Consider the following 14016-nt stretch of genomic DNA (forward strand, 5'->3'; position numbering starts at 1 on the left):
CTCAATTACGATACTAGTGCTATTTCTGAATTCCCTGATGCAATTCTGAAGCGCCTTTCCATACTGAATGCCTCCGACCGCATCGAGAACATTTTCCCGTTCGACCTCGGCACGATCTGAGCTAGGTGGCATGACACAGGTAGGTAAGTGGTCAACATGCATCCCGACACATTATGTAAACCACAATAGTCGTAGAAACTCAACTGCATGATCGAGTCCCTTGTAAGTCACACCTGGATTCTGGCATAAAGCTATGATTCTCGATCAAGAACCAGGCGAACAGAAGACCCTGATGATCCTGCCAGCTCTAAAAAGAAAGAGAACAATGATGATGAGAGGAAGCTCATCTAATTCGAGCACGGGTATCACTATCGCCGAAGCGTCTAATCTATAGGTACATGTCAGCAACTTGTACAATGACAACATCTAGACTCCATCTGGACTCCATCACTCCTCCGCCTCGACCACCTCTTCTTCCACTACCTCGGGTGCCTTGATCGCGTAGCCCTCGACAAACCCAGCAGGATCACACATCCGCTCCAGGCTTATACGATTCTCGGCCACATATCGACGGACCGCCTGCTTGTCTATCCGTATCCGCGGCACCATCTTGACAACTGGCACGGTCTCTTCTTTAGCGCCTCCGTCAGCAGTGGGCGATGTCCTTGTTGTGTCTTCGCCTTTCTTCTCCTCGGCCTCGGCTTCGCGGACAGGCTTTTCCTCAGGCTTCCTTGGACCCAAACCGGCCTCTTCGACAACACCCATATCTCGCAACACCTGGAGGCAATCTTCGGGAAGAATCCAGGTTGCCTTACTGCAGTCGCTGAGATCCACAAGGACCTCTTTCTGGGGCGTCTTTGAGTCCATATTGATAGTCAATAGCCATCTCGCGATTTCGCCTGCCCAGTAACGTTTGTAGCCCTTCTTACCAAGATCAGAAATTGGCTTCTCCGGCCCGCCCAGAATACCCTCCCGCCGAGATATCTCGTATGAGGCCCCCATCAGCAACGCACCAAGACCCTTTCGCTGCCATGGGGGGAATATGAGAATACAAGCGAGGTTGTTATTATCCCATGACATTTTCTCCTTCGAAAAGAATCCCGTAATTCGAGGCGAAGGGGGCTCGGGCTCGGGCTCGGTTGCAGTCTGCGAAGATCGACTCGGAGGTGTGTAAACAAGTAGGAAGTAGTTAAAACCTGTGACATCGAAAAAGACGGATTTATTGTCGAGGAAGAGCTTTGCGAAGAGTGACAGGTTCTGGCAAAAGAGCTGCGAGCAAAAGTTAGCAATGGGGCTCTCCTTGGCATAATGGATAAACATACCCCATCCTTTTCACCATCAACCTCCCAAACGCTCCATTCTCCTTCGTCCTGGACGATCTCCTCTACTAACCGAATATTTCCTTCTCCTTTCCGTCTTTTGGGGCCAGAGGTTTTATTGTCATGGGGAACAAGAATCTTTCTGCGCCCCCGTGGATGAGTGTATACCTTCCGACCAGGCATCTGAGTCTTCCTCTCACACACATGGACGTGATGACACCAGGCAACCAACTCCTTGGAGTACTTGAAGCAGGTAGGACACACGTAGAGGCGATCAACTACTGGGTGATGTTCGCGATCCCGCCGGGATGATGATTTACCACCTGTAGCTTGATCTTTGGCCCCCAGGTCCTTGCTGCCTATTTTGCCTAGATTGCCTGATGATTCCCCAAGCACCTCTTTTCCATAGTAGCTAGGATACCACGTACTGAAGCACATATTACCCAACACGACTTTATCAATGTTGCGATCAGCTCGAAGAGGCGGCCGTACAGAGGGTGGGACAGGAGGCTTCGGAGGGTGAACTGGCGTGACTGTCGGAGGCGGCGGTCGTTCGAGTATACGTGGTGGCTGTGCCGTAGGGCCATGAGGTCGGACAAGAGCTGAGGTCCGCTGGAATGAGTTTGTATGCGACTGGGGCACATGATAGGTGATCTCAGGCGCAACCAAGTCTGATGGTGGACGACCAGCGGCAATCGGCCGAGGTGGGGGCATGGCTGCCATCGTTGTTGGATGGATATGATGAGGGGGGGGCCTTACTGCTGGGCCAGGCTGTTCAAGCGGAGCCCATCGCAGCACAGAAGGGGGGTGTTGACTTTGCGTCGTGGGTTGTGATGAAGGTAGCTGGGGACGGCCGTTGGAGGCACGACTCCGCTTCTGCTCTGGGGAGGTTGTCGGTTTCGAAGAAGCTGATGATAGTGTAGGTATTATAGGAGGCGGTACCGCCGTTTCCGTGCGTGGTTGAGGTTGTAGTTGCGTCACTGGTGTTGGTGGAATTACTGGGGTTTGACGCGTCGCCCGACGCGCGCTGGTGGATTTTGATTGAGAGTCAGAAGATGTTGCTTTGAGTGCGGATGCAGGCAACAATTCTTGTTCAGAGGGATCTTGGTCTGGTCGCTTGCGCTTTTGAGGCATCGCTGTGCGAGCCTCGATTTAGAAATTGGTGGTTGATAGAGGCCCTTTGCGTGGAGGTCACTAGGAGTTGGACGTGGAGTTCTGGTCTAAGGTCCTCAACTAATCAAAGGAGACTAGAAAGGTGTTGTCAAGTGGTTTGCGTTTTTAGCGACTGATAAGCTACGCACGTAGAAACATGGTTTATTTATCCGTATGATTGGAAGATTTATTTCCTTTAAGGTTGATTCGACATTGGGTCTGTGAGTTATTTGGAGAGAAAGGGAACGGAACGTCATGCGATCAGATCTACGGCTAGGTATTGTACCTTATTAGTACTAAGGTAGGTAGGTAAGTATGGCAAGGGCAAGACGTGACGCGGGGGATACGGTAACTGTTGCGGAAGCTTCCTATCATGTCACAACCACGTCTATCACGTGCGATACCTACCTCAGCTATTAGGCAAGGTACTAACATAACATGCCTCATGGTGTTTGAGTTTACTACCACCCACACCCACAGCACCACAGCCTTCTGCAAGTATACTCCTCCATGCATCATGTTAGAATGGACATTTCTCAACGTACTCAATTCGAAGTGCAGGTTTCTAAGAATTATAACAACCTTTCAAGGGAGCGAAAATATCCATTCTCCAAGTTAGATAAGCAAATGCTCTCCTATCCTCCACTTCCTGGTTAGGTACATTCCAACAATGTAAGGAACAACCATTCAAAAAGTGAAATAGAATTCCAATGCGAAGTCAGGCAAAAGTAAGCAACTGCTCCTCGACCCCTTCTGTTACTCAGTGTTGGCGCAAAGAGCAGGTTGGGGCATGAGCTGTCATGACACGGTCAAGGGTCTCGTCACCCTCCTCCCAATTTTTGACTAGAGTCAGGAGCCGGCGACGGGCGAGACCAGCATCGCGATTACGGTACACGCTGTCGATTTTGCGCACATCGGTCTTATCGCTCACGAGCCAGCGTTTATCCTCCTCCATGAACTGACTGTACGAGGTTTCCTCGCCATACCGAGCCTTGACATTGGCAGAAAGATGCTCTTGGACTGCCTTGCTCATCAGAATCTGCGGCCTGGTCGGCTCAGCTGGGTTGGCGAAAGTCGTGTCAACTGCTGGCCTGAAGGTTGCGGCCCTGAGGGCTGGATCTGGCAGAATTGGGCAGGCCGCGAAGAACACGAGCGACGGGCTCTTGAGCACTGCCTCTGAAATGAGATTGATTGCCGGAGGTGCCACTGCCATATGTCCAAAGTTGAGATAGGACAGACGGCTCTTGGCCGAGACAAGGTCCTGAATGGCAGTTACGGCACCATCCTCGATGTAGTTGTAGGCCTGCCCGAGATCATGAGTGGCATAAGCCTGTCCAAGATCTAACACTTCGAGAACGGGATGGCCAGTAGCAGCCTTGCACAGTGCAACGGCACCTTTGGTGCTGACTCCGATCGACTGTAAGAGCAATCGAGTCAGATACGGTGCCTTGGGTAGTGCTTGAGCAAGGGCATTTGCACCAGAATCTCCCAATGGGTTTGATGACATGTAGATGGACGTCAAGCCGCCGTGCGGAGATGCGAGGAACCTACCAAGGGCCTGTGCACCCTCATTTGAGATGCCATTGCCGTTGAGATAGATATGTTTCAGGGGTAGTTTCGCACCCTCGGGCATCCTGTGACCTGCCAAGCGGTTGAACAGGTCCGAAACTCCACGGTCACCGAGCTGAGTTTGGTCGAGATCAAGAGTTCGCAGATTCCGAACTCCAGTTATGAGTCGATAAACATCCTCAGATGCATGTGATCCAAGTGGGTTTCGTTTCAACCAAATGTTGGTGATGGCGTCGGACTTGACCATGGCGTCGACGAGAATATTGAAGCTGGGTCCGTCGATGCAGTTTCCAGCGAGATACCAAGTATCAATTCGTCCAGGGAGGTCGTGGATAAAATTAGCGATCTCATGAGCACCCGCAGGGCCGATGATGTTATTGCCCAGGAGGAAGTGGCGTACAAACTCATTAGGTCGAAGTGAGTCCATCAGTTTACCAATATGATCAGGTCCAACGACCATTTTGCAGAGATCCATGCGCCCATCCTCATAGACAACACCTTTGCGGAACTCGGCGCCTTTCACACCATAGTAAGGCTCACCTCGTCCATCATCCAACTCGAAGCCTTTCTCATCACCATTCAGCTTGGAAGTGCCCCCACCCCCAAGGTGGTTCAGGAATGGCGCAAGATCGGCCTCGTGGGCGATCTCAACAGGCATGGGGATTGCTGGCACACCTTCAAGAGAAATGGGATACTTGGCAGGGTCCCAAACTCCCTGTGATGTGATACGGGAGGCCCAAACAGGCGCCTGGACACCAGGGGCGGCACCACTGGACAGGCCACGGGTGGTATGACCGTTGCGAATAGTGGCCTTCAGCATGTCATACCTGCGCTGCAAGGCGGCCCAAGCACGGAGGCGCACACGGTCTTCCTCGTAGCGTATGATGGCTGTCAGCGAACCCTGATGCACAGGGTACAAAAAGGAGGAAATAGCGACGGCCAGGTTGTGACGAGCAGATTTGCGCCGAGGGAGTTCATGAAGGGTATCGTTGATCCGATGCTTATCAAGCGGCAGAGAAACGATTTCATCTGCAGTGAAAGGATGAGAAGGCTTGAAGCCAGGAAGATGCGAGTCGAGCTCGACAAGGCTCTTGCGGCAGAGCGTGGCGAGATGGATAGCTAGGTCCATTTCTACCTCATCGTGGTACTTGGTCGATGGTACCAAAGGCAAAGATGGTGTTGCGTGCTGATGTGTTGAAAATGAGGGCGGCTGAGTAGGCCGAAGCTCAGTAGCGGAAGCCATGTTCAAGTCCGCAACTTTGGATTCAGGTTCTAGAGTGTACTTGTGAATTCAAAGCAGTCAGGCTTGTGTGTGATAGGAAAAGGAAGAAAGGGCTCCCACTAGTCTCCTCGAGCCTTTTATATACCGACACAATAGAGCTGACTACCTAGGTATTGAGTTAAGCTCAGCCTTACCGCCGATGAACTAAACGAAACTTTCAAGGGGGGCCTGGCATTGGCAGTCACTGCCTTGCTGCTTGTTGAAACCTGTCAAACGCAGGGCGTACTCTGTGTAGTGCACAACTGGCGGCTTGTTTGCCGAGTGAGTCAACCTCACCTCAAACTTTGAACATGCTCTCGTGTTTCCAGCAGCTTCTGGCGGCGGCCTCCACTTGTGTTCAGGAAAGGGCCGTGAATAGGGCTCTCGGGTGATCATGCGGTTATGAGTTTCAAAGTTGGAAAGGTGTAAGTTGCCTGCGTTATGACAATCAAAATATTCACGGTTTCACGTTGAATCTGATCTCCGTCGTCTGCAGCATAATAATATCACCAAGACAAGAGCAACACTAATCACCCCTCATCCACTCTTGACTTGTTGAGATTGATTGATGTTCCTAGCGCCTTGTGTTGGTGTGTTTGTCGTATACGTATCGATTTGATACTGATCGGATATAAACAGAGTGTGTTTAAGAATCCTATCGTGGCTTGGATCATGCAGCATGTAAGGCAACCATGGATATGGCCCACACCCGTCGATCCAAGGGCGTAAGATTGACAACTGAGTGCCATAGAGTCCTAAACTAAATAGGTGTCTCGTGCTATAGGCAGACTCAGCTTACCTTTATCTTTATAAAAGAATTATATATATAAAGATATTAATTAATTTAACAGCTTAATTTAATTACCTTATAAGCAAAAACTATATATATATTATTTATTGTAATATAAGTAATAAAGCTAAAAAGAATGTTATTTAAAAAGATAAAAAAAATACTTAGGTAATTATACTCAAATGATAAAAGTTTGAGGAACACCGGATTTGAACCGATAACCTTCAGGAATCTCCGTGCTTGATAGCTGGAATCTGACGCGCTACCGTTGCGCCAGCTCCCCATTTGTTGACAATAATAAATCAAAGACATATTATATTCCAGAGACACGAACCACATGGTTTGGCAGAAGGTATTCTTGCCGCCATCTAGAAAGAACTTCGCATCTATTCACTAAAAGAAGCAGTGTATTGAGTTTAGAATAATACCCTGAAGAAAACAGTGTTCAAATTCCTATGTCATCGGCGATGATACAGTATTCTATGCCTCCAAGTTTATTCCCTCCGTGCGAGCATTTAATACACATACACTGAAGTCTTGGTGAGACGTTCAAACCACCTCAACCCCTCCCCTTTCTATCGACGTATACCAGCAGATTACCCACTACCATCACTCTAAGCGGGTCATTAAAAGAAATTGCAGCTAGCGGTACCTGGCGATGTCGGCAAGGAGAAGCCACGGGCATTGATCAATAGGTAGCAAACGCTCTCAAGCCGAGACAATATACAAAGTTTAGATACCATCAAAGTCTCCGCCGAGATCATCCTCGTCCAAGTCACCTTCCTGGATCTCCTTGGCCATCTCACGCTCACGCTCGCGGGCCTCCTGGGCATTCTTGAGCTCAAGACGATGTTGATTCATAGGGAATCGCATAGCCTAGTGCGAATTAGTCTCTTATCCTGTCTCATAAGTCAATGGGAAACAAACCTTTACACTCTCATCGTGGAGAGCTAAACAAGCTCGAATTCGGTCGTGGAACGCCTCACCCGGCTCACGAGTTGCATATACGTCACCAACCTCCTTGCTCTTCATGAAACCCCTCTCGCGATCCAAGGTAGCTTCAATCACGCCGTCGCGGATAGCCTTGGCAACAATGTACTCAGCCGACTCCTCGCTACCAAGATGCAGGCGAATGCAGATGTCACGAAGAGAGATGCGAGAGTAGGACAGAGACATCATGCGAATACCGGTCTTGATGACGTTCTGTCGTAAACGGAGGATGAGGCTGTACGTGCCATCTCGTCGGAAGGTATCGGCATGATCGGCAATGGCTGTCTCAAAGTCCTCAAGATTTCCAACTCTGACCGACTTGACCAGGAGGAAGTAGGGCTGGAGAGCGACCTCCATTGTTGGCTGTCGGAACATAGCTCGGTCAGGAATGTCACCCATCAACAGCTCAACAACATAGAGCAGCTTGGTGGCCGTCTGAGCAAAACCAAGGGCGCAGCTGCTAGAAGGAGCCTTTCGAGTGGCAGCAGTGAGATGCTCATGAGCCTCGGTGTAGCGCAGTTGAATAGCTCGGATGCGACCGAGGTAGTAGAGAAATCGTGCTACCTGGTTATTGACAGCGTTCTCGGGAAACTGGGTATGCGAGACCAAGAGATCAGCCTGATTGATGTGCGAAGTTGATAGGTAGTTTCGCAGCAGTAGAACGATAACCGAGGCTTGTGTGTCGACATCTTTGCGCAGCACCGCGGTTCGAAGAGCAGCGAGGAGAGTTGGCCGGATAGCGACGACGGGTGATTGGGGAGAAGGGGGAAGAGGTGCAATGTGCTCGCAAAAGATAGAGTAGTAGAAGTAGACCTTGGCAGACAAAGAGTCGAGTGTACGGCGATTGAGCGATTGGACTCTGTCCGAAAGGTACCTAGAGAAGTCGGCACCGCGCTGGAACTGCTTGGAATCAAAGAGGTAGACCTGGACAAGAATACCAAGGAAAATATCGATCTCAGGAATGGGTTCCTTGGCTTCTTTCTTGGCACTGTTCTTGCTAGACGTCTTCGCCTCATCGATTTCCATCTCTGAACCACTCTGTCGGCCCAGAATAACATCTTCGTGCTCAATGGCGGACAAGAGCGGCTCGACAATAGCACTCGAGTTGGCGGTAGCTGGGAAGGCCTCGGAAATGACCTGTGCAATGATATCGGGGGTCAAACGCTTGCGGATGATGGAGATAGATCGCAAGGCGCGAAGGGAGAATCTGGCGTCGAAAAGTGAAACCGCACGATCTATCAAAGCAAAGTTGCTCTTAATATCTGCGTTTGGAAAGGCATGTCAGTGACTGTTTGGTTTGGTCTTGTCAAGCTTCGACGGCAACTACTAACCTGCGATAGTCTGTGTTACAGGGTCAACCTTGGCCTCTTCCTCTTCTTCGCCCATTGACACATCACCTTCAGCGTCGGCCGCCGTCTTGTCAGACTTTTTCGACTTTGAAGGAGGAACAACAACGGTCATCTCTTCATCGCCATCCTTGGCAGACTTCTTGCCCTTGGGCTTTGTGCTGTCCGTCATTTCCACGTCCTTATTTTTCTGGACGTTGTTCCCGGCAGGCTTCTTTCCGTTGTTGCTTGGCTTCTTGCTGGGCATGACGATGGGTTTATTTGTGTGTATTGCAAGAACACGATGCTGAGGCTGCTGAAGCTGTTGATAGCGATAGTGGGAGAATACTGTTGAACCCGTGAGTCGTGCGCGCGCCTCAGCTTGTCGTGGCGCTGGGTTGGTTGGGCCTGGACGGTATTGGCTTGAAGAATTTACGGTGCCGAAGCTGAGAGAGCAAGGCACGCTTTGCGAAAGAAATTAAGACTGTGGTCGTCGTGTGGAGATTGGTGCTGCAATGGGTTGAGGGAGGTTCGACGTGATGCTGCTGGTTGCTTGCTCATGCTAGCTCACCAAATGGAGACCGGGGCGTGGTGACTGGTCAGTGGGCAACTACCTAGGTGAGGCGACTGCTGAGAGACTGGGTAGGTACTTGAATGGGCTAAGAAGCTACTTGCCTTCGCTTTTTATTTTGCGGAACTCAACTGTACCTCTCAGGTATTCTTAATAAGCTGGCAGCTTGTGGGGCCTGGAGCAGTGACGTTTCGATGTTGCCTGCAGCCTCTTGCACAACCTTGAGATTATCGCGATGCTTATGTAAATTGTGCAAACATTATGCTACCTACTAAGTCACCTCTTACAGGTAGGTATTAACACATAGGTGTCTACCTAAGTAGGAGGTAGGTAAGTGATAAAGTCACGATACCCTACTAATATAGCAGCTTCCAAAATCGAGAAAGGGCCTTTTAGCCAAGAATGGATATGCAAATAGTATCGTCTAGGGGAATAAATGTGTATGGTTCCCAGACTTCTCCTTTCCTCATGCTGACAAGAAAGATGGCAATTTGGCAATTTGGCAATACTTCAAATTCTAGGACTGTAGCGAGTGTCGAGTCATACTTAGGTAGAGTAAGCAGACGTTTATTATTTGCATTGTAACCTAGAGGGCCAACGCTTGCATGAGAGAGGCACCTCATATCATGGTCTACCTTCTTTCCGAGAATAGCCTCATCATACCAAAACGAATACCCCTTGACGCCGATTTGTTCCGGGTATACACCCAACGCCTGTTTTTGTAAAACACAAAAGTGTACCAACACCAGATGTTCTTTTTGCTCGCGGATGGGCATTTTCATATCCACCACCACTTTCCCAGGGCCGGTGCATTATTCACCCTTGCCAGGCATGACCTTCGCCGCCTGAACTGCACTCATTTTTGCAATCCATCCAGTAGATGGCTGAATCTTGCGGACAGTACGAAGCTCATCAGAAGAGTATCCAGGGACACGAATGTTGTAAGTTCTCTCCAGGACAAGTTGGATGTCGCGAATCTCGAGCACTTTGGAACCTCGCTCCTTTGAGTTTCGACACGCCGCATGTAGGACACTGTCAACAAACGAGTCTGCCATGTTCAGGACGTTCTAGGACTAAATTAGTAATTTCATCTCAACTGCAGCATGCGATCAACTCACCTCCTCCACTTCAGGAGTGAGCAGGTTTCCATCTTGCCCCTCGGCTGGGCCTCCGCATACTTGCCGAACGAGTTCGTCCAACTTTTTCTTACTCAAAACGTGATCTCCCTCAGCTTCGTGATTGTAGGCTGGAATTCTAGCCATCGCCGGTTGGCTCATAACGCCGCCGAGGGTTCCGCTTCCTTGGGACATTGTAGGCCGACCAGCGCTCACGCCGCCACCAACCGAAACACCTTGAGGCACGGCTGTGGCCTTTTCGGGAAGCACCTTGGGGATAGGCATTTTAGACTGCATTGGCGTTTGTTGAGGTTGTGGGGGATGTGCATGTGGATGCCCTTGTGGTGTTGGTTGCTGGGGAACGTTGGGTCCCATCACTCCTTGATTCACTGCACTACCCGGTGTAGGTGTTCCAGTCGCGGCAGGCCGGCCAGGCACCGAGGCACTTCCTGGAGTGTTAATAGCCTTCTGGTTTGCAAGATCCATCGCAGCTGAGTGACTGAGAGCTTGCTGAGGACCCGCCGCTGTTACTGGAGCAGAAGCCGCCGCCGCTTGTTGGGGCGTAGGTATCCGTGGTGCGTTCTGCTGGGTCGGCGTCCCAGCCTGATTCTGCGCAGCTGCCGAAGCCATCACAGGATTCATGGGGGGAGCACCAGGTTCTTGTTTAACCTGAACTTGCGCCGCTGGTAGTTGCTGGCGTCCTGGTTGAGGTGTCCCTTGCGCGGGACGTACCTGCGCCGGTGCTGTTCCAGGTGTTCCGTTAACTGGGGAAGCTCGACTAACGGCGGCTAACTGCTGCTTAGCAACTTCGACAGCCGCGTTAACAGGGGCAGTATTAGTTTGCGCGTTGTTCTGTTGCTGAGCCGCTTGAGGTTGGTTTTGCGCTGCCTGGGTTTGTTGTTGCTGCTGCTGCTGTGGCCTGGACTGTCCTTGGGGTTGATTTTGTTGTGTCGCTGCAGCCTGCTGCACTGGCTGACTTCCTTGTTGCGACAACCTGGCAGAGTTTTGTGCTTGCGGTTGAGCTTGAGCTTGTGCTTGGGTCTGGCCAGTGCCCTGCAGACTTCCCTGTTGCTTGCGCACACTGTCAACCCATTTGTGGGCATCCGTATGGGCTTTGAGCTGTTGATCCTTTTTCAATTGTAGCTGTCGAAGCTCATCTTCTTTGAATGGCTGTCCAGCTGCGGCTCTATCATTAATGATTTTATCAATTTGAGCCATCTTCTGTTTGCTCGCGTCCATAGTCATCAAGGCTCGGGTATAACGTTCCTTGATCTCTTCTATCCATTTGGTAGCCTCGGCAGCGGATTTATCGATGACGGACTGAGGAGCTCGAAAATTAACCTTATTAACATGCTGCTGGATATGATCGGGGACTGGGTTTCGTCGAACGGCAGCAGCAGTAGCTGGTTGGCTACCTGCAGCAGCCCCGGCAGCTTGTTGCTGAGGCTGTGCTTGATTTGCTTGCCCAGCAGCGTTCTGTTGCATTTGCTGAGGGCGAGCCTGCTGGCTCTGGGCATTCTGTCCTTGCATCTGCTGGGATCGTCTTTGCTGGATCTTTGTGATAAGCATCTTCGAGAACTCTATGATTTTCTGACGGGCAGCAATGTTGTCTGGGCTGTTCTGGGGAGAGTTGTTGGCTTTGTTCCAAAGACCTTGCAATCCGGCCTCGTACTTGGACTTTTCCTCGTCACTCAATGTTGGAAGGTTCCTGATCTGGTTGGGTTGATACATAGGTGGTGGACGTTGCTGTGCCTGGCCAGCACCAGCTTGCTGACCTTGGCCTTGGCCTTGCTGGCCCATCTGAGGATTCATAGTGAACGTGATGGAATAGAACCGGGGGCACGGTCGTTGCTACGAGACGGGTCGAATGGTATGGGCACACCGATTATACGAGTTGGAGAACGTTACGTAGGTAGAGAATTGGAGTAGACAAGTGTAGAATACAACAAATAAGAGGATCAGAAACTTCAAGACCAAGAATAGAACTTATTGTTAAAATCTGGTAGTGTCGTGAATCACTTCACAGACACGCGCGCCGAAAGGACGTGAGAATGACACGGAATAAGTGTCGGTCCGTGTCTTTGTATTTGTGATCGTGACTGGGGTGTGGTAAGGTAGCTAGCTGTTGGGGTCTCGTGGAGTGACGGAACAGGAGGTTTGCCCAATTTAGTGGAACTGGTCTAACTTACTAATAAGTACCTAGACACCTACCTAGGCATGTGTTAGCTGTCAGGGTGGGCTGGAGGTATCAAATCGTTGCTCGTTAGGTGTCATCATTGGTTTTCAACTTGTCGGTCGGGTTTGACTTTGCGCGGGGGAATACGCCATGTGGATGGAAAACTTCAGCATCCATGTTATATGACCATAACACGTCGATTACCGGCGTTATCAAGAACCAAATTTCTGGAGTATCATTCATGCGCAAAAGTGCATTGATTGACCTGGTTCCTTTGCTTTGATTTGATTCTACCTCTCTCTTTCTTAGCCCTTGAATTACCAGTTGTCTCCTCCATTGCTCAGGATTTCCAGGTTTAAACAGATACCTAGGTTCCCTTTACCGTACCTCACGTATAAGTCAGCAGCCAAGGTAATAAAGAGGAGTTAACAAAGTACATAAGCCACTGAAGAATCTCCCCAACGATTACAAGGGTCCAGCTTTCCCCATGCATCCAATTTCACTGGGGTCTTTATCCAAGCTTAGCCATAGTTACCCTTACCTTAGCCCATCCATTCATTCATCTCCACCGGAGCCCGTTCATCTTTCCATCTGGCCATTGCCTGCCTGTCTTATCTTCCCTTCCTTCTTCTTCTTCTTCTTCCTCTCTTCCATTCCTCTCCAGCAGTCTCCTCAAGTTCGATATTTGTTAATTAACTTGCGCCATACTTCGCTGTCAAATATCCCAAGCTCATAGAAGTAAATTGCCAATATGCGCTTCTCATCCTCAACTGTTCTTGCGGCTCTGCCCGCCCTTGCTGCCGCTCAAGACTCGCCTATCGACCAGTACAAGGCCCAGTTCCAAAATGTCATCGGACAATTCGCCTCATATATTCCCAACCCAGGCCATCATGACCCTGTTGCAGCCGCTGAGGCGAAGGCTGGCTCTATGAGACTCAACGTCCTGACCCTGGAAAACTGGAAACAAACCCTTTACGAGCCTGTTTCCGCTGGTGCTACTTCGCCTGAAGAGTGGTGGCTGCTCATTTCTGGCGGCAACAAGACATGCTACGGTACGTTTGCCCACCAGGAATTTACACCATATGATTTATGCCACAAAAAGATTAAATTATTACCACCGTGTCAGTCGTAATGAACTAATGCTGACATGTAATTAAAGGTCGATGCGGAACTGTCGAGCAGGCCTTCAACGAGACCGCTGCCAAGTTTGCGCTCCTCGACAACACCCCCCATATGGCCTACTTGAATTGCGACAACCAGCCCATTCTCTGCAATGCCTGGTCTGCAGGTCCCGCCAGCCTCTATATCATTGAGATGCTCCCCGAACCTGCGCCCGTCGAGATTTATAGCAAGAGGCTTAACCTGACCACCACCACCTCGGACACTCTGGTTGCCTTCCACGAGTCCGGTAGCAAGGACCAGTTCCATCGCATTGATAGCAGCTGGTTCCATCCCTTCAACGGTAAGCTTGCCGAGTATGGCGTAGCTGTTCCCTTCGGCTACCTCATGTGGGCTATGGGCCTCATCCCCAACTGGCTCTTCATGCTCGTTGTCTCTTTCGGTAGCCGCGCCATGATGTGAGTTGTGACAACCCCTGAACCAAACAAAAGTGAAACTAATAGCACTAGGTCCCGTCGCATGCAAGGCGCCAACGGTGCCCCCCAGGCCGGTGCTCAGCGCGCCCAATAATTCATTGTTAGCAAACACTTGACAGGCTTTAGTGATGGAACCGTCAAATCGTTCGATAT

At 50.3% G+C, this 14016-nt stretch overlaps 5 protein-coding genes and 1 non-coding gene across 6 annotated transcripts; 1 reads left to right on the forward strand and 5 right to left on the reverse strand.

The window, feature by feature from the left end:
* Positions 1 to 447: 447 nt before the first annotated feature.
* FPRO_05938 (uncharacterized protein) lies at positions 448 to 2453 on the reverse strand (the record flags this gene model as incomplete). Its single annotated transcript, XM_031229204.1, has 2 exons — positions 448 to 1269; positions 1323 to 2453. The coding sequence occupies 2 exons, from the start codon at positions 2451 to 2453 to the stop codon at positions 448 to 450; spliced, it is 1953 nt and encodes a 650-aa protein (XP_031079464.1).
* Positions 2454 to 3231: 778 nt separating this feature from the next.
* On the reverse strand, positions 3232 to 5283 carry FPRO_05937 (uncharacterized protein; the record flags this gene model as incomplete). The annotated part of the gene is made up of 1 exon (XM_031229205.1): positions 3232 to 5283. The coding sequence occupies one exon, from the start codon at positions 5281 to 5283 to the stop codon at positions 3232 to 3234; it is 2052 nt and encodes a 683-aa protein (XP_031079465.1).
* A 1002-nt stretch (positions 5284 to 6285) lies between these two features.
* tRNA lies at positions 6286 to 6374 on the reverse strand. Its single transcript is given in 2 exon segments — positions 6286 to 6321; positions 6339 to 6374. It is a non-coding gene; the product is annotated as a tRNA-Trp (tRNA).
* A 449-nt stretch (positions 6375 to 6823) lies between these two features.
* Positions 6824 to 8674, reverse strand: FPRO_05936 (putative 26S proteasome regulatory subunit p58; the record flags this gene model as incomplete). Its single annotated transcript, XM_031229207.1, has 3 exons — positions 6824 to 6967; positions 7019 to 8343; positions 8413 to 8674. 3 exons carry the CDS (start codon positions 8672 to 8674, stop codon positions 6824 to 6826), a joined length of 1731 nt encoding a protein of 576 aa, XP_031079466.1.
* Positions 8675 to 9789: 1115 nt separating this feature from the next.
* FPRO_05935 (uncharacterized protein) lies at positions 9790 to 11904 on the reverse strand (the record flags this gene model as incomplete). The annotated part of the gene is made up of 2 exons (XM_031229208.1): positions 9790 to 10044; positions 10096 to 11904. The coding sequence occupies 2 exons, from the start codon at positions 11902 to 11904 to the stop codon at positions 9790 to 9792; spliced, it is 2064 nt and encodes a 687-aa protein (XP_031079467.1).
* A 1115-nt stretch (positions 11905 to 13019) lies between these two features.
* Positions 13020 to 13957, forward strand: FPRO_05934 (uncharacterized protein; the record flags this gene model as incomplete). Its single annotated transcript, XM_031229209.1, has 3 exons — positions 13020 to 13320; positions 13428 to 13845; positions 13897 to 13957. 3 exons carry the CDS (start codon positions 13020 to 13022, stop codon positions 13955 to 13957), a joined length of 780 nt encoding a protein of 259 aa, XP_031079468.1.
* Between the last annotated feature and the right edge of the window lie 59 nt (positions 13958 to 14016).

Source organism: Fusarium proliferatum (genome assembly GCF_900067095.1).
Source record: "Fusarium proliferatum ET1 genome assembly, contig: FPRO_scaffold003, whole genome shotgun sequence".
Classification (NCBI taxonomy): domain Eukaryota; kingdom Fungi; phylum Ascomycota; class Sordariomycetes; order Hypocreales; family Nectriaceae; genus Fusarium; species Fusarium proliferatum.